Source organism: Lonchura striata, unplaced genomic scaffold (genome assembly GCF_046129695.1).
Source record: "Lonchura striata isolate bLonStr1 unplaced genomic scaffold, bLonStr1.mat Scaffold_123, whole genome shotgun sequence".
NCBI classification, from domain to species: Eukaryota; Metazoa; Chordata; class Aves; order Passeriformes; family Estrildidae; genus Lonchura; species Lonchura striata.
This window is the reverse complement of record NW_027461088.1, coordinates 191,371-216,805: the sequence shown is the minus strand read 5'-3', so window position 1 is coordinate 216,805 and position 25,435 is coordinate 191,371. Positions and strand designations below refer to the sequence as shown.

The following is a 25,435-nucleotide window of genomic DNA, read 5'->3' as shown; positions in this document are numbered from 1 at the left end:
GGCAGAGGACTTGTGAAGAAACGTGAGGAATGGACTATCACATCTAAAATGGGCAACACCAAAACACACCAAAGGAGCGTTGAAAAGGACTTGCATAGAAAAATCAGCAAAAAGGAGTGACAAGGGAAACAGAGGGCAAGCCTGGGTTGAGCACTGTACTCACCAGCGAGAAGATCACACGTACCTGCTGTGGGCAGCAGCCCCACAGGCAGGGGAGGTGGGGGTATAAGCCATGCCAGACCTCTGTCATTCCTGTTTCTGTCTCTCATTTGTTGTCTTTTCCCTTCTAAGATAGCAGCAAGATCGTGTCACAAATGCTACAGAAAGTATCACATGGAAAGAAACCAAAGTTCCTTTTTGTTACACACACCCATGTCAACAGCCACTGTTATAACCCATCCAAATTAAGTACCTGCAGGCAAAATGGGGAAAAACTGCAGTGTATCAGAATAGGTTGGCTTTAGACTGTTTATTGGCTAATGAAGGGGGTGTTTGTAGAAAGTTTAATATATCAGACTGTTGAAAATAGATGACAACGGGGTGGTCATCCTAGAAAAAAACAGCCCAGACACCAATCCAAAAATGGGAAAACAATGTTAAAAACTAACTGGTGGGGTAATGTATTGAGGATGGGATGGTGGAAGAAATGGGGATTCTTCCTTTTATGTGTTACAACTGTTATAAATGAAAATTTGTCCAGCCAAATTAATATGAAAAAATAAAATATTTATTTCACAATCAAATTCTATCTAGGCCAGCCACAAGGAAAGAACAGAGCCGAGCCCGGGGTCGGCCCTGGGTGTGCAACAAGGAGTCAGCCTCAGCAGAGGTTTTCCTCTAAGCCCACACACCTCCATCCTGGCAAAAGCGGTTTTTATAGGGAAAATTCTGCCTGAGGCCAAGATTTTGGCAGTCAGTCTTCTCTTCAGAGTCCACATGTTAATAAGATTTTCTGCTTTGGTGATGAGGGAGAACAATTCAGTGTCTGGAGTTTGTTGAATCCCTTGATGAAATTTACAGGAGGGAAGGCTGCATTCACCTGTGTCTGCCCAAGGATTTCCATGATATCCATCTCGGGTCCTTCAGGCAAGGATCAGCACCGGGGGTTCCCGCATCTCCCCAGCCATGGCCCATCTCGTGGGGAGCCGCACCTTCTTACTTGTAAATCAGTTTCCAATATACACCCGCTCTCACCTGCGAGGGTGGGGGGGAATGCTTATACAAACGTGTAGAGTGTTACAGTGTTCTAACAAATCTAACAAACATTCAATGTCACATATATCATACTAGAAATGGCGCCAATTATATCTGCTACATATAACAGTATGGTAAATGTAGCTTTTTAGATAAAATGAAGCTTTAGTAGTAAAAAAGTAACTATGTCTGTGTGTGTGTGGGGGGGGGGTTAGGGAATGAGATACTCGCTTCAAGGAACACACAAATTCTCCAGAGAAGAGCAATTTATGGTTTTCTTATTAGAAGAAGCTGATTTCTTCACGCCTTGCTCAGACTGGAAGACCCCGTGGGGATTAAAGAAAGCAGTTGACATACAACAGACAGAGTTTTTTGTTTCAAATATAATGCATGCATAACCATGAAGCATATATGAATATGCAACAGTGTATTGTTTTAGGGGTGATTCCTTCATTCACAAGGTACATTCCTCTTGGCTTAAGTGCCTGAGAGCATCTGGACCTCAGATATTCTTTCCATTTTATTGTCTTGTAATTGTCCTAACTATAAATTTTTATCAGTCTAATTATATTCCTATTTATTTCACCATTTTATTATTATTAAACTTTTAAAATTCTAAAAACCAAGTGATTGGCATTTTTCACAAATTCCTATCAGGAGACAGAGAAACAATTTATCATTTCAATGGCATCATTAGATTACAAGCTGTCCTCGGAATAAGAACCAACCAGACAACTCCAACTCCTGACCTTCCTGCCGACCAAGCCACTGAAATGAGGAACACAACATTTCACCAGGGGATAGGATCAGATTATCTGTTAGCAGAAAAAAAAGCAGTTTGTGGAAAACTAAATTACTCAAACTGATGTTGGCAAAGAGATGACAAGGGGAAAGTGTTGAAAAAGATAAGAAAGGAAATAGGAAAGCAGTTTCTGTATTGGTCCAAGCATGGAAAGGATGGGAATGGGACACGGTTTCCTGGCTCCCCGGCAGACCAGGGGTTAAAGGTTGGGTGTCTCCTGGATTGTCCCCGGAAAGGGCCCATCTCTGCACAGAGGCATCTTTTTTCATTTGTAAATTAGGTCTTTCTTTCTCTGCCAACTGTGGTTTCTGCAGCCCCGGCTGCAGCCACTGGTCATTTAAAACTTAAAGAATCTTTTTGTACAGGCACAACTGACTTGATGCATATTTTTCATAAGCACGAATTATTCCATAACATATATTACAATGGTGTTATAAATTGTGACACGACAATTTGAAGTGTCTTAATTCAATAAAGCAATTTTATTTAAAATAGCAAGCGAGTAAGGCAGGCAAAGCACAGCGCTGGGCGGCCGGGGAGTCTCCTGCTCCACCAACGGCGCGCAAAAATGTTCTGTCCCAACCTTCCTTTTATCCCCCCCCTTCTCCTTGCAGGCGTGACTCTCCAGATATAGTCTGAGTCTGGTCGTTGTGATAGCTTCTAAGTCTCTTCTTTTGATATACAGCAAGCAGACCAGATACACACACCCAGGACTTTAATCTCAACCTCCTTATCACCTTGTAAGCAAATAAGCATTTCAAAGACACACCAGTACATTCTTATGCAAACCAAGGTAAGCAAGCATACCCCAGTCTTGCTTCAGTGAACAAATGATCTTCCACTTATCTCAAAGGGGCAGCAGAAATCCTCCTGCAGGTCCATGGGGATGCAGAGATCCCCTGCAGGTCCATGGGGGTGCAGAGATCCCCCTGCAGGTCCATGGGGATGCAGAGATCCCCCGCAGGTCCATGGCGATGCAGAGATCCCCTGCAGGTCCATGGGGATGCAGAGATCCCCCTGCAGGTCCATGGGGATGCAGAGATCCCCTGCAGCCCCTGGAGGAGCCGGGCTGGAGCTCGGCGATGCCTGAGAGGAGGCTGTGAGCCCGCGGGCAGAGGGGCCCCGCTGGAGCAGCCTGTCCTGGCAGGACTGAGCCCGTGGCACAGTGACCCACGCTGCAGCACTCGGAGGGGGCTGTGCCCAGGGGATGGACTCCGCTCCGAGAAGTTCCTGGAGAAGTCTCGGCCGGGAGAGAGCGCAGGGTGCAGCAGGGAACGACTCCGGTCCCTGAGCAGAGGGAGAAGCCCCGGGGGATGAGCTGAGCATGGCCCCATTCCCTGTCTCCTGCCCTGCCGGGGGAGGAGGTGCAGCTGGGAGCAGGGAGGCGTGGGGAAAGCTGCATTTAAGGCTCTGCACTGACTTCTCCTTCTCCTGCTCCGCGTCTTTGGAGTTTTCTGCCAGAAATCTCTCCCCTGCCCCACCCACCCACAGGGCTTGGGGCAGGTTTCCCTTTTCGGGGGAAATCAAAGCGAAGCACTGATGCGCTAACGAGGGGCAGGAGAAGTGAGGCTCCTGGGCTTCCCGCAGAGGCGGAGGCACGGGAGGCGCAGGGCCGGGAAAGCCGTGGCGGGAGGCGCGGAGAAGTTTGTTTGTGTGGGCAGCTCAATCCCGGCTCGGGCCGGGCCCGTGCCGGGGCTGTTCCTCATCTCCGGCTTTCCCCTCACGCAGCCCGGGGGCGCCGAGAGCGCGGGGCGAGGCGGGGCCGTGCGCAGAGCCCGCCCCGAGCTCGCTGCCATTGGCCGCCGGTGCCGTCAGTCGCGGTTGCGGCGCGCTGATTGGTGGGAGCGGGGCGCGGCGCGGCCCCGGCGGCGGGCTGAGGGCGGCCGTGGCCGCGCAGCGCCGCCATTGGCCGAGCGGCTGTGCGGGCCCGGCAGCGGCGGCAGCGGCCGGAGCGCGGTGAGGCGGCGGCGGCGGAGCTCGGAGGCGGCCCCGGCGCAGGTGGGAGCCGCGCTGGGCTCTGCGGGGGCTCGGGGCCGGCTGCGGGCGGAGGGGGCGGCAGGGGGCTCCGGCGGCTCGCCGGTGCCGTGTCCGGCCCGTGCCGGCCCCGGGCCGAGGGCGCTGCGGGAGCGGCTGCCCGCGGTCTCCTTCCCGCCGGGGCCGGGCAGGAGCCGCTGCCGGAGCAGCGCTGGCTCGGCCCGGCTGCTGTGGGTAGGACAGAGGGGCTGCCCCGCGGCCGGGAGCGGGCGGGGAAATTCCCGTCGCCGGAGGTTCGTGTGCCCGGCGGAGAGCGAGGAGTCCTGTCAAAGTGACTTTATTGCCGAGCAGGGGCAGAGGCCGTGGGGCATTTGCCGTGCGCTCTCTGCCGTGGCTGTAGTCCGCAGCCTCCTTTTTATCCTCATTTTCCCGGCCGCATCTCCCTCTGCCTTTGCCCACCGGCTGAGTTCCTTGGAAGGTTCCGACTTCCCGATGCGCCTGCTGCCTGTCCTCGTTAATGTGCACCCTCCTTTTGTAGAACAGCCGATATTCATGGCTCTGTTAAGTCTTTGTTCTTCTCCTCGAGGTTCGGGTATGTAGCGGGACTTTGAGCAGCTCTCTGGGTCAACTTGTAACATTTATTGGAACTGATGGTTTCTCCCCTTATCTACAAGTGCCCGGCCCTATCTCCAGGCAGATTCACTCCTTGACTCTGTTTTGTCCTTCCCGGGTCCTCTTTGGTTTTGGGATTATTCTCGGTGCCCTCATTCCCTGTCCTTTTGTAGCCGTTTGTGGATCAGGAGGCCTGGCTGCCACCTGCATGCCCTGGCTCAGCTGCTGAATGAGCTGCACTGCCAAGGTGTGGAGCATGGTAAAAAGATGAGAGTTGCTGCAGCACAGAGGAGGAGAAGCAGCATTCCTTTATCCCCTGGTGTGCTGGGGAGCCAGGTACATTGTCCCCACTTTGCCCCAGCAGTGTTAATTTGCATTTCTAAAGCTCCTGTCCAGGCTACCTGTTTAAACATTAAGGGGTCACCTTTAAATCTCTTCTAGTGATGCATCCTAAAGGTGAACTTCGAAAAACCCAGATCAAAATTTTTCTATCTTTTACAGCTACGCAAAAACATAGAGAAAAAATCCCAAGATAATTCAGTTTTTTTCTAATTCCCCTCGGAAGGAAAACTCATTCTCACATCCTTTACCCAAACCTAACCAGCTATATAGAAGTATGAGTAATAAAAAAATACTCTAATGCTCTAAACTTTGCACTGAAACTTCAGGAAAAAGAAAAACTTCACTAATCTTTTTAGTGTTAGAGTCAAGGCATTCCTTGATTCTGGCCAGGATGTGCAACAAAAATCATTCCATTCTCACATAACCCGGGTGTGCCAAGAAAATAGTTCCATTACATGTGGGTTTTACTCGATTTTTCCCAAACTTGTGTAGTCTGAAGCAATCTAAATCCACTGGTTTAATGTTCTGTAGTTTCAACTTGTGCAGTTTTTAGTATTTGGTTTCCTCTTGGACCCGGATTTCTTTGCTTGTGCTGTTAATGAGGTGGGATGTGCTGGATTTCCTTCTCAGCCTTTTGCAGACCAGGTGTCTGCAGCCCTGCCGGGGGCAGTGTCTGGGGTAGGTGTTGGTTGCTGTTTGCTGCTGGGGTTGATGTTTTGCTGCTGGTCGTTGTCTTTGTGGGTATCTTTTGGGCCATTCCCAGTGTGTTGAGATGTTAAACTCATCTCCACTGAGTGGTGTAACATCCCTTAACAAAACCTTTAACATTTCTTTCCCCAAGGCCAAGGCAAAGCAAGCCTGAGTAGAGAAATCAAAGGTTAACAATGTTCAAGTCTATGAGCTGGTGTATTTTCCATGGATGCACTGGCAGGCAGGGCAGTGTGTGAGTGTGAGTGAGAGCCCGAGTGGAATTGTCCCGGTGTCTCCCCAGCAGCTGTGGCAGTGCAGGCCCAGCGAGCACTGAAGCTGCAGCAGTGGCAGCAAGGGCTGGCCCCGGTGGCTGGAGCTGCCCAAGGAGGGTGGCCAGGCCGAGGATTTCAGCAGAGGAGGTGTGGGCAGGCCCAGGGCCTTGCCCCGCTGTGGAGCCCTGGCTGCTGCTGCGCTGCCTTCAGTGCAGGCTCAGGGGGGCCTCCCATCCTCCTGCTGCAGGCGGGAAGTGCAAATCTCCGGGGCTGCAGAGACCTGGAGCCCAGGCTGAGGGGTCCCCCCGTGTTCAGCTGTGCTGGCGGCTGTTTCTGGCCTCGGGGCCCCTTGGCATGGGCCACGCCACTTGGCCACCAGTGGTGCTGCTCTGCACTCCTTAGGCAGAGCCCATGTCCTGCTTGGATGTTGGCAGCAGCAAAGTGCCAAGGCAGGCTCTGTGCCAGCCCAGCTTCCTGTGGGAGAGATTGCACCAGAGACAGGATTCTGGCCACAGACTGCTTTAAATGTGCATCCCTTATCTCCACCCTGCACTAGGTGGAAAATAACCAGGGTAAGGAATTCCAGAGATCAATTGCAAGGGGAAATAATTGAATATCTGCCCTGGCTCTGGCTCTTCTTCTTACCCAAGCCAATGGCAAAAGCCGTACCCATGGCATCTTGGTTTCTATCCCCAGCTTCCAGAGGTGTTTCTTTCTTTCCCCATTCATTCTTTGTACCCATCCTGAGCTCTGGGGTTGCCAGGGGTTCTGGAGGTCCCATTGTATTCCTAAAGCTGCCATAACCCCCTGGAGGATCTTTCCTGTAAAATGAGTTCTGCTCTCTGAGTCTGTTGCTTCCACAATCCCTTTTGTTGGAATTATGTCTTTTAGAAATACCTTAATAAGTGATCCAGTGGTTGCTGAGCAATCAGAATTGCTTTTGCCCCCCTGTTAGGTGAGATGGTGTCACCAGAAGATATTGAAGCCTTCCTGCTCAGGGCATTTCAGTGCCAGGCTCTTACAAGCACACACAGCTGTGCTGGTTGAGCTGACCATGGGGGTAACCTGCACTTTGTCTGATTCCCTTTCCTCAATAACAGCGTGTCTTGGAACTCTTTTCCCTTCTGCTGCCCTTGAAGAGCCATCCACAAAGACATTTTCTGCCTCAGGCCAGGCAATGTCTCCTGAATCTCCCCCAGGCTGGGTCTGGAGCTGTGTCACTTGAATGCAGTGCTGGGTTTCTTCCCAGCCCCTCTGTGGGCTGTTCAAACAGGAGGCTGGGTTAAACCCTTCCCCTGTCCTCAGTTCTGAATCCTCCTGTGCCACTGAACAAGTTTCACACTGTAATAACCGAGCACTGCTCATCCATTGCGAGGCTCTTTTGGTGATCAAAGCTTGAACTTGATGGCAGACTGGAACAGTCGGAGATCCTGTTGAGCTTTTGGGCCTCAGTTCCCGTTGAAGCTGTGGCTGCACAATTCTGCAGGCAATGAGGCCACTCTGGCCACTGGGTGAAACATTTTGGCCCAAGGATTCCTTTGGCATGGCCCTGTTGAACATTCCCCTACAATTCCAATTTCTTTTCTGAGTCTGGAAGAGCCCCAGCTGAGGCATCAATATTTTTGGTTGTTCATTTTCCCAAGTTTTGCTCACTTTCTCCTGTCCATACCACAGCATGGAGGCTGTCTGAGGTTAAAAAGTCCTACAATGTTCTGGCTGGAAAGAGAATCCTCAATCCAGGCTGTGTAATTCCCTATTAATCCTTTGAATTGTCTCAGGTCGTTTTTGGTCCTGGGAAATGTTACTTCTGAGATTCCCCAGACCCTCTCTGGGTCAATCCACCAGGAATCTTCAGTCCCACTATTTCCCAAATTTAACCTTTTTCTCCATCATTTGAACTTCTTTTTAAGATACTCAAAAGGTATTTTTTAGATAGCAAATTGAGCTATTTCACAGGGGCTTTGTCTGCCACTTCTCCTTGTCCTCCTCATTGGAGCCATCTGATTCCCTGACTGGCAGGATAGGAGTGCTGTAGGGAGACATCCCTGGCTCCAAAAGCCCTGCCTTTAGCAGGGACTCCATACCAGGCTGTGAGCCCTTCCTTCCCTCCCCTGGAACAGGGTGTTGCTTTTAGACACCACTTGTCCTGGTTGCTTCCAAGTAATTTGGAGAGGCTCCGCATCAAATTTTCCGTCTTTCCATGGGGCTGCCCACACCTCTGGGTTCCCTTCAGCACAGGCCTTCCCAGACATTTGACACAAAGGTACAGCAGCAATAGCCTCTGTATCACCTTTTACAATATTCCAATGCCACCATCAAATTCCTTCCTAGTTAATAACAATCACAGTAGGAAGAAAGGAAGAAAAAGAAATTAGTTTATTTCAAACCTATCCCCCACAGCTCCTAATAGTGATTGAACAAATGACACCAGCTCAGCTTTCCCATTTATTCCCTTAATAATGAAAACACTCCTTTACAATTTTCCCCCGTTAGGTGTAAGATTCAGAGTGGATGGAGAGGCCCCTGTGTCCATCAGGAGAGGCCTCCTCTGGATGCAGACCCAGCCTGAATGTTCTCCAGGGCTCCAGTGTGGTGGGTCCCCGGTGGGATGGGAGCTCAGAGAGCCCTGCCAATCCATGTCCATGCAGGGGTGGACTTGCTCCTGCTGAGGGTGCTGCTGTCTGTGCTTGCAGTGTCCTTGGGCTGCAGCTGGAGCCCTGACTCCTTCCCAGGGGCTGTTTGGGTGGGCTCTGCCCTGGCCAGGAGGGCAATGCCTCTGCCAGGTGCTTGTGGCCGACCCCGTCATGCCCTGGGTGCTGGGGCCCCCTTGGGCCCTGGGGTTGATCCCTCAGGGGCTGTGGGAACTCTGCCATGGCCTTTGCCTTCAGCTTGGCCTTTTGCTCATCCCTTCTTGCCTTCAGCTGCTGTGCCTTTGTGCCCAAGTGCTGCAGGGCTTCTTGTGCCACTCCTGCAGCCCCGGTCACTGCCTGTGGGTGCTCATCCTCTGAGAGCTGCTGAGCTTTCTGCAAAACCTTTCCTTTCTGCAGGGACCCAGACCAAATCCTGAACAGCAAATCCTGCTCCTTCATGTGCACTCTGCATTTCCCAGCTGTTCCTTTGTGTTCCCCGTTGTGCTCAGGGTCCCTGCCCAGCCCGTGTGGCAGAGCCGGTGCCTGTCCTGCCGCAGTGTCCAAAGGCGGCCCCCCCGGCGGGCAGGGCCGGCAGCTCCCCGGGGCCGGGCAGCGGCCGGGGCGTCCCGCAGCCTCCTGGGGGCCGGGGGCCACTGCCGGCCCTGCCCGGGGCTGGTGGGGTCAGGCAGCGCCCGGCGCTGAGCCCCGGCTGCCCCACAGCCCCGGCCCGGCCCCGCAGCTCCCCACAGGCCCCAGCCCGTGCTCCCGGTGCCGCACCTCTGCGCCCGGTGCTGCCGCTGCCAGCGCAGAGAAACCCCTGCCATCCTGACCTCCTGCTTTTCCTCTCCTGGAAACCGGGGATGGAAAGGATCTGGATCAGCTGGCAAATGTGAGGATAAGACCCTGCTGAAAAACATTTCAGTCCTCTGTATTTTTCTCTTTCTCCTCTTTTCCATCATCCTTTTTCTTACCACATAGATTCCTCCTGCTGCTTCTTACCTGAACCATATTCCTGCACACTTCTCTTCACCCGATCCCTTCCCAGCACACCAACCCCATCCATCCCCTGTTGTCCAAATCCCTTCTCCCCTTCCCTTATTGCCCCCCTTGGGTGTCCATGTCCTTAATTACCTCTGGGGAAATATGCAAACTACCTCAACATTCTCCCAGGGGACCCTTCAGAGACATTTTGGGATAATCATCACTTTGGCCAGGACCCTCCCTGGCTTTCCCTTTTCTCCCCTCCATGGGTGCCCTGCCATGTTCACTCCCCGAGGATCCCAGGGCACTCACTGATGAGATTTTCAGTGCTCTCTCCCTGCTGACTCTTCACAGACCCCCTGATGTGTCACTCATCTGTCTCCTGGTCACTCCCGGGTCCCAAATCAATCCCCAGTGCCACTGCCAGCCAAGGGAGCCGATCACCCAAAGTGGGTGAGGCACCTTCAGCTGCACTCCCTGCCCGCCGCCCCGGAGGGTGGAAGGAATTCGGGATGAGCCCCAGGGTGTGCGGGAAAATTGACATCACCAGACGATTCTGTCCACAAAGAATACAGAGGAGTACTGTAAAAGTAATTTCATTTCTAAAACTGGGAGAGGCCATGGGACATTTCCCATGGGATCTCTCCAATTGTTGAAGGACACAGCCCTCCTTTTCATCCTAATTCTCCTGGCCACATCTCACTCTCTCTTTCCTAATTGGCTGAAGTACTTGAGAGCTACAGATATCCCAGTCCACCTACTACATACACCATTAATATGCACCCCACTTTCATATAGCAAACGATATTAATGGCTCTGTTAAGTCTTTGTTGTTCTTCTGGAAGTTCATGAATAGAGCAGGACCTTGGCTGAGCAGCAGTCTGTGTCATCAATTAATAAAATTTTCTGAAACCGATGTCTTCTCCTGTCACTTCCTTACATAAAAAAGTTGCCTGGCCCTATCTCCGAGCAGCTTTAGAGCATCTGTTTGTAAAGACACTTTCCTGTGGTTCCTTCCATGGGGTCCCCCGTTTGTGGGACATCCCCCCTGGAGCAGGGTGTCCCCTCTGTGCTGCAGCCCCAGGGCTCGGGCAGAGCTCAGCCAATCAGAGCCCGCGGCGCTGATGACTCACCAGTTGCCAGGCAGACTCGCAGCTCCCCGCGTTCCCCAGCTGGACCCACCTGCGCCCCCCCTCGGCCCCATGGCCCCGCGAGGGGAATTTGGGGAGGTGGGAGTGGGGCAGCGCCAAGGCCGGGCCCCCCCGCGCTGTCCTGGCGGGAGCGGCTGCAGTGGGGACCGAGTGCGGGCGGGAGCGGCCGAGAGCCCAGCGCTGCCCCAGCCCGACCTACCCCAGCTCCATCCCTGCCCCTGCGCTGGGATGCTGTGGGTGTGGGGGGAAGAGGCAGCCGGCAGTGGGTGCTGGGCCTGGGGGCAGGAGGAGAAGGGAAGGAGAAGCAGGCTTGAGGAACAGAATGGTCAAAGGATGCAGGTGGCAGGAGAGGGTGGGATTGTGCAGGAGAAGGAGGAATAGGAGGAGGAAGAGGAGTGTGAGGAAGAATAGGGACACCGGAGGAGGAGGAGCAGAAACAAGGATCACCACAAGGTTCCATACCTCCTTGTATCTATAGCCTCCCCTCAGCCCCAGGAGCATTGTCACCCCACATGCAGCACGTGACTGTTGAGGGGTTCCACGATTTTCACAGGGGTGAATCACGGCATTTCTCAGCTTTATTGGGTTAAATGTTGGTGCTTTATTTTTTTTAGGGGCTGAATCTTTATGTTTTGGAGGAATTTTTTACTGAATCTTGATGTTTGGGGAGGTTTTGATCTGTGTCTTAAAGTTTGGAGGATTTTTATGCTGAACCTTGGTGTTTTGGAGGTTCTTATAGACACACAATGCCCAATGACTTGGTGAGATGAAGTGGGGACAGGAGAAACTCCCAGTCCAAGATGCTCTGTTCTTTTTTTTTTCCCCCAGACCAGGATTTTTCATTCCCGGGGAGGAATGAAAATGGAGGAAATGGAGGAGGAGGAAAAGCCCTGGAGATCCCGCACAAGGAGTGGCAGCAAACCCAGCCCAGGGAGCTGCAGGGAGGAAAGAGCCCTCCTGAGCCAGGAAGGTGGGCAGAGATCCAGCCAGAGCTCAGAGCTGGTGGAGAAGCCTCGTGGCAGGGAGAAGCCGCACAAGTGCTTGGAATGTGGGAAGGGTTTCAGCCGGAGCTCCCACCTGATCGAGCACCAGGTGATCCACACTGGGGAACGGCCCTACGAGTGTGAGGAATGTGGAAAGTGTTTCAGGTGGAGCTCCAGTTTGAGACTTCACCAGAGATTCCACACCGGGGAGAGGCCCTTTGAGTGTGGGGAGTGTGGGAGGAGCTTCAGCCAGAACTCCATTCTGATCCAACATCAGAGGATCCACACTGGGGAAAAGCCCTTTGAGTGTGGGGAATGTGGGAAGAGCTTCAGCCAGAGGAGCAGCCTGATACAGCACTCGGTAATCCACACTGGGGAAAAGCCCTTTGAGTGTGGTAAATGTGGGATGAGCTTCAGCCAGAAGGGCTACCTGATGCAACACCAGAGGATCCACACTGGGGAAAAACCCTATGAGTGTGGGGAATGTGGGAAGAGCTTCAGGCACAGCTCTGGCCTGAGGAGACACGAGAGGATCCACACTGGAGAAAAGCCCTACGAGTGTGGGGTGTGTGGGATGAGCTTCAGCCTCAACTCCCAGCTTACGGAACACAAAAAGATCCATACTGGGGAAAAGCCCTACAAGTGTGGGGAATGTGGGAAGAGTTTCAGAGAAAGCTCAGCCCTGATTCGGCACCAGGTGATCCACACTGGGGAACGGCCCTACACCTGCTTGGAATGTGGGAAGAGCTATGGGTGGCACTCAGACCTGAGAAAGCACCAGCGCATCCACAGCGGGGAGAAGCCCTACGAGTGTCCCCAGTGTGGGAAGAGGTTTCGGATCAGCTCCAGTCTCCTCGTACATCAGCGGAGTCACACCGAGGAGAGGCCCTACCGCTGCCCCGACTGCGGGAAGGGCTTCAAGCACAACTCCGACCTCACCGAGCACCGGCACATCCACACCGGGGAGAGGCTCTACGAGTGTGGGAAGTGTGGGAAGAGCTTCTCACAGAGATCAGTTTTGATCAAACACCAACGGAGGCGCCACTAAGGGGGGAAGCCCTGTGAGTTCCCCAAGGGTGGGAAGAGCTTCTTATGCTCCTCCCAGCTCCATTCCCTATGGGAGGATCCACGTTGGATGATCCTCAGTGACCTTCATTAGGCAGTCTTGGTGATCTATGGGCCTGGTTATCTGTGTTGGGAAGACACTTGGCTGGGAGGCTCCACATCTTCCTCATTCCCTGTGGGCACCTAGATAAACCCAGTGGCAGGAACATCCATTGGGGCACAGACCAACAATGGGAATTCCTTGGGGAGAGCAGATTTAATGACTTCCAACTCCATAAAATCTTTTGCATTCAATCCTATCTTCTGGTGGCATCAAGGAATACTGAATGGTCTTGGAGGTATGTCCTAGGTTGACTATTTGATGCTTGTATCTCCAGTTGTTTGTTGTGTTTATGGTGAATTATAATTTTTGCACCTTTAAGACTTGTTCCGAGAGCAAAGGAGGGAGAGAAGGGCAGAGTTTGTTTTCAGAAACTGCACTCACTCCTCCACATTCCTGCTCCTGGGCCAGGTTGTTGCAGATGGACAGACAGAGGTACAGAGCTCTCCTTTGCTGTTAATTAGTTTTAGCTAGCTGTGGCAGAGAAGTTCCCTGGACTGTGGCTGTTTTTCCCTTTTCTTTGGACCTGTTTAAACCTGCTCTGGCCTGAACACCCAGAAGAGCACCGGCAGCTCACACCTGTGGCCCAGCGGGCCAGGCCTGGACTGTGGCATTTCCAGCACCGGAGGGACTGATAAGAGACTGAGTGAGCTGAGCTACAACCCACGGAGGGACTTCCTGAGTTTGTCTCTCTTTTAGAGCAGCAAGAGGTTTTATTGTTTAATATTGTTTAGGTTTTATTCTTTAAAAAACAGTTTTTTCCACTGTTCTCCAAGGAGATATTTTTCCCAAACTGGCTGGGGGAGGAGCCAATTGAATCTGCTTTCCAGAGGAATCCCTTTGGAGGTTCTCTCCCAAATTTGCTCTGAACCAGGACAAGGTCTTTTCCAACTTCAGGGATTCCACGATTTTGATTTCCTATTGCCCAAGGGTGTCTTCTGCAGCCAGATGGTGGAAAAACTGGGGAAAAGACCAAGATTTTGGAGACAGTGGGGTAGAAACTCCACCAAAAAGGTTCTTCCCTCCACCCAAGCACGTGGATCCTCAGCCAGCATGGACATGGAAGTCTTTCTTTTGGCTTTGATTTTGTTTTCATTTCTCTTTATCCCTTTAAAATATCCAATATTGAAGTAAAAATAGACATTGAACTAAGTTAGTGGATGTGGTCATGGTAGGACACAGACATGGTGGGACACGTGTAAGAATGTGCCCTCTGTTGACAGAGTAAACAAGTTAACCTTTTGTTCCCTTAAAAAGGACAAAAGGCCAGGTGTTTCTCTCCTCAATTTGGTTTAAAGACACCTCATAGGACCTCTGGGACTTCACCTCAAACTTAAGGGTAGCTAATTGGACAGGAGCCAAAAAGTCCCACCTAAGCAATTCCCTAGAAAAGAAGAGAACAAAAGAAGTTAATTGCTTTTGTGAAGTGTTTTAGTAAGAGCAAGAACCCTTGCCCTGACTTGGCTTTTCTCTGTAAAAAGCTTTTTTATTTTTGCCTTTTATTAAAACTTTTTATTTCCAACACTGTCACATGAGCCATCCTGCTTGTTTTATGCCACATGAGGTAGCTGAGCTATCAAGGGTATAATGCTTATCTCTGAGAGCTTATAAGACCAGGCTCAAAAAGAGAAAAAGCATTAGACATGGAGAGTGACATGGGCACGCATGGACATGGAGGGGGACAGGGCCATCCCTAGGGACATGGGGAGACACAGGCATGGATGGAGACATGGGGGACAGTGACAGGGATGGAAACATGGTGGGGAGACAGCCATGGGTGAGGACATGGTGGGACATGGCCAGTGACAAGTGGGGACATGGCCATGGCCGGTGCCATGGGAGGAACTTGCAGGGGATGAGGGGGATGCTGGGTTTGAAGGAGTTGAGGGTTCCTGTGTGTCCTGGGTTGTAAGATAAGCTTGTATTCCATTTGCCATCTGTTGAAGAAAAAACCGGTTGGACAGGTTTTTGTTATCTCTCTCAGAGACAATGGTTTTGCCCTGTAGAGGCAATAGTTTGTTTATACACCATTGACTGATTCAATGAAGGGCTGGTAAATGTAACACCGTGAGGGGTCCCACCCAGAGGGGGGAAGCCAAGCACTCTATTGTTGTTTAAAGGGGTAGCTTTTTGGGGAGAGGAGGCAGCTCTCTGGGCGGGACTCCGAGAGAAGCAGCTCTCTCTCTCTTCGCGGGATTTCTGGGGGAAGCAGCTCTCGCTCGCTCTCTCTTCGGCGGCACTCGCAGCGAAGCAGCCGGCGCGCGCTGAGCCGACGGCGGCGGAGCTCAGAGGCAACCCCGGCACAGAGGAAGACCGGCCCCACTGCCACCAGATCTCCAAAGGAAAACTGTACCCTTCTAAAGATCACCTCTGCAGCTGCAACTCATCAACTATTGCAAGGGAAGCAATTGTCCCAGCAGAACTGATACTGGCATTCCCCAGGTTCTGGACTTTTTTCTTTCACTGGTTTTGTTTGTACCGATTGCATTTGCCTTTTTTTTTTTTTTAAATTGTTGTCTAGTTTTCTCCTAGTAAAGAATTGTTACTCCCACTCCCATATCTTTGCCTGAGAGCCTTTTAATTTAAAGATCCTGGTAATTCAGAGGGAGGGGGGTTTGCCGTTCTCCATTGCACAGGAGGCTTTGCCCTCTTTTACAGACTCCTGTCTTGTCGAACCAAGACAGAATTTGGCGCATCAACGTGAGGCCCGAGGGCATTGAGAGGGAAAAAGGATTAACAGTTCTTAAGTAATTTGGTTTTTTGTTGTGTGTAAAAACATCTTCAGCATCACCATGTGGTCTAGTTTACCTTGGTTTGGGTGGCATGTGATCGTAGCTATACTTTTCCCATTTGCAGACCCTTATCTAAAAATGGGTCCTATAACTAAGGCTACGGTGTCTGTTATCAAGTTTGGCTTCTGGGTTAATTGGGTGAGGAATTCATGGATCTTTAATTTCCTCTGGAAGGCAGGTACATGGATTCATAGCTACCACACGTTAAGTGTATGTTTTTGGGGTTACTTTAATAACGGTACCTACTGCGAGGAAATAGCACCTGGGCAAACTTTCTCCCAACCTTTTAACCATCTTTTTGGGTCTGCTCCACCAGTTCTCAAAGGGTTAAGATCCTTTCTAAGTGCTAATGATACCATACAATGGGTGGTGTTGCTGATAGTCCTGTTATATTTAGCATTCAGAGATAAGGGAAGATTAACCTGGATAACTACCCTCACACCTACACCACAGACTCGAGATGCTGCTGCTCCAGAGCCTGACCCTGCCCCACAGCCCACCTCAGAAATGAACCGCCCAGATTGGGTGAGGGTTCTGGTTAAGGAGATACAAGAGATGCTGAAGGAGTGCATTTCCCCAGCTGGTGAGAAACCGGCCCTTTGCCTTGAGGAGGGACAGTCTAATAGTACAGCTGTGGAACCCACTAATGTTACAACTGTCCAGGTTCCAGCTGAACCACAAGGGCAGTCACGGTCAGCAGCAGTGGCCCCGGTAGAAACAAGGAAGTCTAAGGTGAAAGCAGAGCACCCTGCAGATAGGGACAGGAATGGAGGAACCTCACAACCCACAGGGGAGCCAGAGATTGCTATCATCACCGAGTCCCTGACGTACGAAAGTCTTCGCAATCTGCATAAAGACATTGTGCGACGAGGGCGTGAGGCTTATGCTACCTGGCTACTCTGGGTTTGGGATCTTATGGGTACAGGCGTGCAGCTGGACGGTGGTGAGGCAAGGAACTTAGGACCCTTGACCCAGGACTCGGGTATAAATCAGGTTTTTGTAAGGGAACCAGGGTCCCTTTCTCTCTGGGAGCGGCTCTTAATGAGTGTCAGGGAGAGGTTTGTCCACAGAGAGAGAATGCAAGAGCACCATCATAGAATGCGCTGGAAGACCCTCGAGGAAGGGATCCAACAGCTGAGGGAAGTGGCAGTATTGGAGGTACTCTTTGGGAGGGATGGACGACACAATGATGACCCTGACAAGGTCAGGTGTATGGGACAAATGCTGTGGAGTCTGGCAAATCTTGGGCCATCTCAATACGCCACCTTCATTGCAACAATCAATGCTGACACCCACCGGGAGACAATAGGTTCTGTTGCCAACAAACTTAGGAATTATGAGAGTATGATTAATGGCCCAATGCAGGCTCATATCTCAGCTGTGATTAAGGAGTTTAAAGAGGAGATGAGGGAGGAGATAAGGAAGGTTAATACAGCACCCGTGAGAGTCACAGGCCCCAGAATCAGCACCCAACAATCCCCAGCTAGAGAGAGAGGGTACACCCCAAGGGCTAATCTGTGGTTCTTTCTGCGTGACCATGGGGAAGACATGGGGAGGTGGGATGGGAAACCCACTTCTGTCCTGGCAGCACGGGTCCGTCAACTCAAGGAGGGAAACTCTAACCGGGGGAGTTCCACCAAAGTGAAGGTAGCCTCAACCTCCCGTGACCAAGCTTGTGGGTACGATCTGTCAGACCCCCTTGAAGGGACCTCTAGTATGTATGCCCAGGAAAGGAATAATAACCAGTGTTAGAGGGGCCCTGTCTCTAGCCAGGGAGAGGCACGGGAAAAGCGGATCTTCTGGACAGTGTGGATCCGATGGCCTGGCACATCAGAGCCACAAAAATATGATGCTTTATTTGATACTGGTGCACAGTGTACTCTGATACCATCGGGACATGTGGGGGCAGAGCCTGTTTCCATTGCTGGTGTGACAGGGGGATCACAACAATTGACTCTGGTGGAAGCCGAGGTGAGCCTGACTGGGAAGGAGTGGAAGAAACATCCTATAGTGACTGGCCCAGATGCTCCGTGTATCCTAGGCATAGACTTCCTCCGGAACGGATATTACAAAGACCCAAAGGGACTCAGGTGGGCTTTTGGAATAGCCGCTGTAGAGGCAGAAGACATTAAGCAATTGAACGCCTTGCCTGGACTGTCAGAAAACCCCTCTGCAGTAGGACTCCTAAGGGTGGAAGAGCAACGCATGCCAATTGCGACCTCGACACTGCACGGCTGGCAGTATCGGATGGATCGAGATGCCGTGATCCCCATCCACAAAATGATTCGGGAGTTGGAGAGCCAAGGGGTGGTCAGCAAAACCCACTCACCCTTCAACAGCCCCATCTGGCCTGTGCGCAAATCTGACAAAGAATGGAGATTGACTGTGGACTATTGTGGCTTAAATGAAGTGACTCCACCGCTGAGCGCGGCTGTGCCGGACATGCTGGAACTCCAGTACGAGCTGGAGTCCAAGGCAGCAAAGTGGTATGCCACCATTGATATTGCTAATGCGTTTTTCTCCATTCCTCTGGCAGCAGAACGCAGGCCTCAGTTTGCTTTCACCTGGAGGAGCGTGCAGTACACCTGGAACTGACTGCCCCAGGGGTGGAAACACAGCCCCACCATCTGCCATGGACTGATCCAGGCTGCACTAGAAAAGGGTGAGGCTCCAGAACACCTGCAATACATTGATGACATCATTGTGTGGGGGAGCACAGCGGCAGAAGTGTTTGAGAAAGGTGAGAGGATCATCCAGATACTACTAGAAGCTGGCTTTGCCATCAAGAAGAGCAAAGTCAAGGGACCTGCCCGAGAGATCCAGTTCCTGGGAGTGAAATGGCAAGATGGACGGCGCCAGATTCCCACTGAGGTCATCAACAAGATCACAGCTATGTCCCCACCAACCAGCAAAAAGGAAACACAAGCTTTCCTAGGTGCCATAGGTTTCTGGAGAATGCACATTCCCGAGTATAGGCAGATTGTGAGCCCTCTTTATCTGGTTACCCGAAAGAAGAATGATTTCCACTGGGGCCCTGAGCAGCAACAAGCCTTCACCCAGATCAAGCAGGAGATCGCTCATGCTGTAGCCCTTGGCCCAGTCAGGATGAGACCAGAGGTCAAGAATGTGCTCTACTCTGCAGCCGGGAACCATGGGTTGTCCTGGAGCCTTTGGCAGAAGGTGCCTGGGGAGACTCGAGGCCGACCACTGGGATTCTGGAGCCGAAGTTACAGAGGGTCTGAAGCCAACTACACTCCCACAGAGAAGGAAATCTTGGCTGCCTTTGAAGGAGTTCAAGCCGCCTCGGAGGTAATTGGCACAGAAGCACAACTCCTCCTGGCACCCCGACTACCGGTGCTGGGGTGGATGTTTAAAGGAAAGGTTCCCTCTACCCACCATGCCACTGACGCCACATGGAGCAAATGGATTGCCCTCATCACTCAACGCGCCCGTATTGGAAACCTGAATCGCCCTGGGATTTTGGAGATAATTATGAACTGGCCAGAAGGTGAAAACTTTGGTCTCACTGATGATGAGGAGCAGGTACAAGTGACAAGGGCTGAAGAAGCTCCACCATACAACCAACTACCAGCAGAGGAGACCTGCTACGCTCTTTTCACTGACGGTTCCTGTCGCATTGTAGGGATGAACCGGAAGTGGAAAGCAGCCGTATGGAGCCCCACACGCCAAGTTGCACAAGCTACCGAAGGAGAAGGTGGATCAAGCCAACTCGCTGAGCTCAAGGCCGTTCAGCTGGCTCTGGACATTGCTGAAAGGGAGAAGTGGCCAAAGCTCTACCTTTATACTGATTCATGGATGGTAGCCAATGCTCTGTGGGGCTGGCTGGGAAGGTGGAAGAAGGCCAACTGGCAACGTAGAGGAAAGCCAATCTGGGCTGCTGATATATGGAAAGACATTGCCTCTCGGGTGGAAAAGCTAACGGTGAAAGTCCGTCATGTAGATGCCCATGTCCCCAAAAGTCGGGCTAATGAGGAGCACCGAAACAACAAGCAGGTAGATCAGGCAGCAAAAATAGAGGTGTCAAAGATAGACTTAGATTGGCACCATAAGGGGGAGTTGTTCCTGGCTCGATGGGCTCATGATGCCTCAGGTCATCAGGGCAGAGATGCCACCTACAAGTGGGCACGAGACCGAGGGGTGGATCTAACCATGGACAGTGTTTCCCAGGTTATCCATGACTGTGAGACGTGTGCTGCCATCAAACAGGCCAAGAGAGTGAAGCCCCTATGGTATGGTGGACGGTGGTCCAAGTACAAGTATGGGGAGGCCTGGCAGATTGACTATATCACACTGCCCCAGACATGCCAAGGCAAGCGCTACGTGCTGACCATGGTGGAAGCCACCACTGGATGGCTGGAGACTTTCCCTGTACCTCATGCCACTGCCCGGAATACCATCTTAGGCTTGGAAAAGCAAGTCCTGTGGAGACACGGCACCCCTGAGAGAATTGAGTCTGACAACGGCACCCATTTCAAGAACAGCCTTATCAACACCTGGGCCAGAGAACATGGTATCGAATGGATATATCATATTCCCTATCATGCTCCAGCTGCCGGCAAAGTTGAACGGTGCAACGGACTCCTTAAGACAGCCCTGAAGGCACTTGGTGGGGGAACATTTAGAAACTGGGAAATTAACCTGGCAAAAGCAACCTGGATGTTCAACACCTGAGGGTCTGTCAATCGAGCTGGCCCTGCCCAGTCAGAACCCTTACACACAGTAGATGGAGATAAGGTCCCTAGTAGTACATATGAAAGGTATTTTAGGGAAAACTGTTTGGATTAATCCCACCTCAGGCAAAGACCAACCCATTCATGGGATTGTCTTTGCTCAAGGACCTGGTTACACTTAGTGGGTAATGCAGAAAGATGGGGAGACCCGCTGTGTACCACAGGGAAACTTGGTCTTAAGTGAGAACTGGGTGCCCTGGGTCAAGGGAGGCAATGAAAGAGTAACAGAGCAGGCAAAGGAAGGCAGGAGAGAAAGAAGGTGTTTTGGTTTGTAAACACAGGTGTCTGCTAAGGAAGGCATGGGCCTCCACTGAATTGGAAAAATGTAGAACCTTTCTTTCAGAATTGTTATAAATTTGAAATTAAGGGCGGCTGTCAGGTAAAAATATGGAACCAGAATAACAGTTTTTTACTAGGGAAGAAAATAAAAAGATAAAAGAAACAATGAAGTGAACTAAAACTACACTGACAGGGTCAGAATACAACCTGACACTCTGTTGGACAGGGTGTTGGCCGCAGTCCAATTGGAATTGTAGCTGCAGCCCTCCAGGAGTGTCAGGTGTGGTTCTGTTGGAGAAGTGATCCTGTAGAAAAGGGAGTCTTCTTCTGAAGAGGCAGTGGAAGAGGCAGCTGTTCCTCTGGGAAATCCAGCGCAGAAAAAGCTGTGTTGGTGGGCCAGAATCTCAAGACTAGATGAAGGTAAGAATGCTTGGCTCCTCCCTCTGGGCGAGGCAACTCACAATGGGATGTTACAGTTATCAGTCATGCTGTGACATTCAATAGCCCATTATCAGCAGATGTCTCCCCTGAGGGAGGATTGATTGTGGAAGAGATAAGGAAAAACTGCCCACTTAACACAGGACAACTGCCATACAGATGGCAAATAGAACACATCTTACTTTTCAGTCTGGGACAGGAGGACACAAACAAAATCAGCTGAGAAGGCAGCACTCTGAAAAGCAAACCAGAACTGACAGAAACTGAATGGGACAGAAATCAATAGTTCTGGAAGTTTCATTTGCTATCAAAATAAATCACACTCACTCAGCCCCGCACAATCCTGATCCCACAACCTCAAATTTGGATCTCACTTCTCCTGATCTCCTTGCAACCCCATATCAACCTGGAGGCTGTGGAATTGAGTAATTTTGGCATGGGACTGAGGTGGGAACCAGCCATTTTGAGGTGGGATTCACCTATTTTGGGGTAAGATTTTGGGGTTTTGAGTGGGATTGAGTCATTTTGAGGTGAGAGACAAATCCACCTTGGCTTTTGGAGTGTAAAGATATGGAAAATACTGCCAGATATCCCCCAAGAACCAACAGATCCTCCAGAATATGTTCCCAAAGAATAAATTCCACCTCAAATACTTCTTAAATAGTTGGACTTTTGACATGTCTGCTCAATAATAATTTTAGTTATTTTTCAGGTGTTTTTAAGTGAAAAATACAAATCAGAAGAAAATTAGGGCCAAATGAAAACCAGAGATCCCTTGAACATGTCCTGGGCTAGAGAAAACAAACTCATCAGAAATTAAACTTAACACTCCATAAAACGCCTTGAGGAATATTTGCTCTTCCCACAAGTCACTTGTGATGGAAATGCAAATAAATCCCAAACATTAATAAACCAACAACAGAAGCAATTCTGTGGCAATTCCAAATTTCATCAGTTCCAGCAGAGCTCCAACTCAGATGCTGGCAGGTTCCAAAAAGAGAAATGTGGAAATTTGGTCCAATACAGATTATTAAAGGAAGGGAAAGGTCTGTGTAACTGTCACAAAGGACGGGGACCAAGAAAATAATGATTCTCATATTTGGAAAAGCCCACAAACTTGTGAATTCAGGATTTACTTGGGAATTTAGCTACCTGAGCTGAACTTCTCATAGGATTTAAGTAGCCTTGTGTTCCTCACCTTGGGGTGAATGATCCTTATCAGTCTCTCTGGTATCATTTGTTCCCTTTCCTCCAGTGGTTTTAACAAACTTTTCAAGGAAGGACAACAAAATATTTTCTTTACACTGGCCACCCACAACAGCCATTTTCCTCATAAGTTCTCCCAAAAGTCACTCAGAGGAAGCTGCATCCAAGTTTCCAAGAGTTCCTCCAGAAAGAGCCACAAACTCCTCAGAGGAGAGAACCATGCTGTTGTCAAAGGCACTTGGGGTCAGACAACAGTGCCCTGAACTCATTGTGCAAAAATAATGTCACAATCTGGTTAATAAAATTGTTAGAGATATGCCTCTGCCCCAATTCAGGTGCTAAGGAGACCAAATCCAAAGTGGATTGTATTGAACAGTAAATGTGAGGTAGAGAGAGAGATGGCAAGAAAGAGAAAAGGGGAGAGAGCAAGGGGGTGACAGGGACAGAGATCTCCCCTGGGGCAGGGCAAGTGTGACATTATCCCCTGTGTGCGTGGCCTTCCCAGAGTGGGGGTTTTACACCTGAGCCAGTTTGGGTAAGGGGGGTGGTGTTCACCCCCCACCCCGAGCAGGGATTGCCTCACTGTTTCAGGTTTCAGTGTCAGATGTAACCAAAAGTGTTTTCAGTCACCATCTCCATAAACTGTTATCAACAGGTGGAGCAGTGTTCTTTATCTCTTCCATGGCTCAGCCCTGATAACGCCCTCCAGGGCCATCTTCTCTTAATGGGCCATTGAGTGTCAGTGCAGGACTGATAAAATTACATCATCCCATTGTGGGATGCTCCGCCCAGGGGGAGGAACCAAGCATTCCTGCCTGGATATAATCTCACCCTTGCAACACCACAACCACCTTGCCTACTGCATTCCCAGAGGACAAGAGCTCCATAAGCATCACTGGACCTTCAGAGGAAGACCAGACCCTTCTACAGGATCACTGCTTTGGCAGAATCACGATCATCACTCCAACAGGGCTGCAGCCACCATTTCATCAGACTGCTACCACCACCCTGAGCAACGAGGTGTCAGGTTATATCCTGACTCTGTCAGATTAAACCAGTGTTTCTGTATCATTGCCTTAATCTTATATTTTTTACTCAATTGTCATTCTGTCTTAGACTCTCCCACTGGTTTACCTTCAAACCAGTACAAAACTCAATGTGCTCATCCCTTGTTTTCCTCCCAAAACAGGATTTTCCATACCCAAACTTTTGCCAGATGGAGGAGAAGGTTGTGAGGAAGAGGAAGATGCCCTGGGACCCTGAGGCAGGTAAGGAGGAAGTCAGTGCCCCTTTCCCCCTCTCTCCTGCTCCATCTCCCAACCCAGCACAGCCCCCAGCTGCAGGACAGCCCCGCTGCCAGTGCCCTCCTGCTGGGGATGCACTGGGGAGATCTCCTTCCCCTTCCCTGTGGCACGGAGGCAAATCCCATCCTCTCCTTGTCCTTCCTCTCCCAGAGCAGGAGCTGCGGATGGAGAGCAGGGAGGAAAAATCCCTGCAGCAGAACCTCATGGAAGAGGCTGTTTTGAGCGGCTCCACGGTGCAGGAATCCAACGGGAAGGAAAAGCCCTGGAAATCCCACAGGAGGACGGGCTGCAAATCCAGACCAGGTTGCTCTGAGGAGGAAAGATCCACTCTGGGCCAGGAAGGTGGGCAGAGCTTCAGCCAGAGTTTGGAGCTGTTGGTCACTGGGCACCATAATGGTGGGGAGAAGCCCTACAAGTGCTTGGAGTGTGGGAAGAGCTTCAGGCACAGCAAAACCCTGATCCGCCACCAGATGATCCACACCGGGGAATGGCCCTACGAGTGTGGGGAGTGTGGGAAGGGCTTCAGCTGCAGCTCTGCCCTTGCCACCCACCAACGTATCCACACTGGGGAGAGGCCTTACGAGTGCCCCGACTGTCAGAAGAGGTTTCATACCAGCTCCAATCTCTTTGTACATCATCGGATTCACACGGATGAGAGGCCCTTCCTCTGCCCTGACTGTGGGAAGGGCTTCAAGTACAGCTCCAACCTTGTCAGGCACCGGCGCATCCACACTGGGGAGAGGCCCTACGAGTGTCCCCAGTGTGGGAAGAGCTTCTCAGACCGCTCGTTCTTTAACCGGCACCAGCAGAGGCACCAGTAAGGGAAGCCCTGTGAGAACCCCGCCTGCAGGAAGAGCTTCGTGCACTGCTCCAGCTCCATCCCCATCAGAGGACCCACCCTGATCAGCTCCCTGGTGACCACATTCCCTGTGATACACAGAGGGAAGTGGCTGATGTTCCTTTTATTTTTGCTCCAGTTATCTTTTATCTTCCTCCATTCAAAACACAGAAAATTGGGGTTTAAATTAACAAATGCATCAAACACATCTAAAGCCTCACATCTTAGTTGTGTTTTGGGGAATCTTGGATTCCGGGAGATATGTGTGAGGATATGGGGGAGTTTGGGGGCTATTTGGTTTAGTTTTCTTTATTTCTTGGCTCTCCAAAAAATGAGAGGGACTGATCTGTCAGCTGAAAACCACTCAGTGCCACTAAGAACTACTGAATCCCACCCCAAAATTACTCAATTCCACTGCCTCTCAGAGTGAAATTGGGTTGCAAGGGGATTGGGAAAAGCAGGATGCAAATCAGGATGGGCATTGGGTGGGGTGGGATGGGGATTGGGAGGTGTGAAATGGGGGAGGTACAGTTTGAGAAGGGATCATGATGTCCAGGAGGAGTGGGATGGGTTCGGAGAGGGATTAGGGATGTGGTCTGTGGTCTGGAATGAGACAGCAAAAATTTGGGGATGATTAAGATAGGGGGAGCCCATTACTGGGTGAGTTTTTTAATAGTCTCCATTAATGAAGAGATGCTGGGGTATCTCACATTCCTGAGGCAGTTTTGGGGCATTTCCCAACTCTTGGAGGGTTTCCTGAGAGCAGTTCCATGGAGCCCCATGGCCAGGGGCGGTTGACACGGGCATGAGCTCAGAGGTGTGCCAGAGTCCATTGCCTCGGTGCTGGAGAGCAGAGAAATGATGAACGGCCCCAGATATCTCCAGTGTGTGTTTGTGGAGGCCTGTGAGCTTACTGGGGAAAGAACAGTGGCAATCCCCTGGACAGATGCACTTCAGGCTCTGGACATTCCTCACAGCTCAGCGTGGGGAAACAATCTTCCCCATGCTGCTCTGCAGCACTGTGTCAATTT

General features: G+C 51.0%; 2 protein-coding genes across 2 annotated transcripts in view; one reads left to right on the top strand and one right to left on the bottom strand.

Annotated features, from left to right (window-relative positions):
- Positions 1-25,435, bottom strand: part of LOC110484679 (uncharacterized) — a 351,442-nt gene that overhangs the window by 249,597 nt on the left and 76,410 nt on the right. The gene's annotated exons all lie outside the window — the stretch shown is intronic.
- On the top strand, positions 11,603-24,387 carry LOC144248430 (uncharacterized; the record flags this gene model as incomplete). The annotated part of the gene is made up of 2 exons (XM_077790599.1): positions 11,603-12,671; positions 23,960-24,387. Coding segments are annotated over 2 exons (1,497 nt in total), but the record flags the coding sequence as incomplete, so codon positions are not given.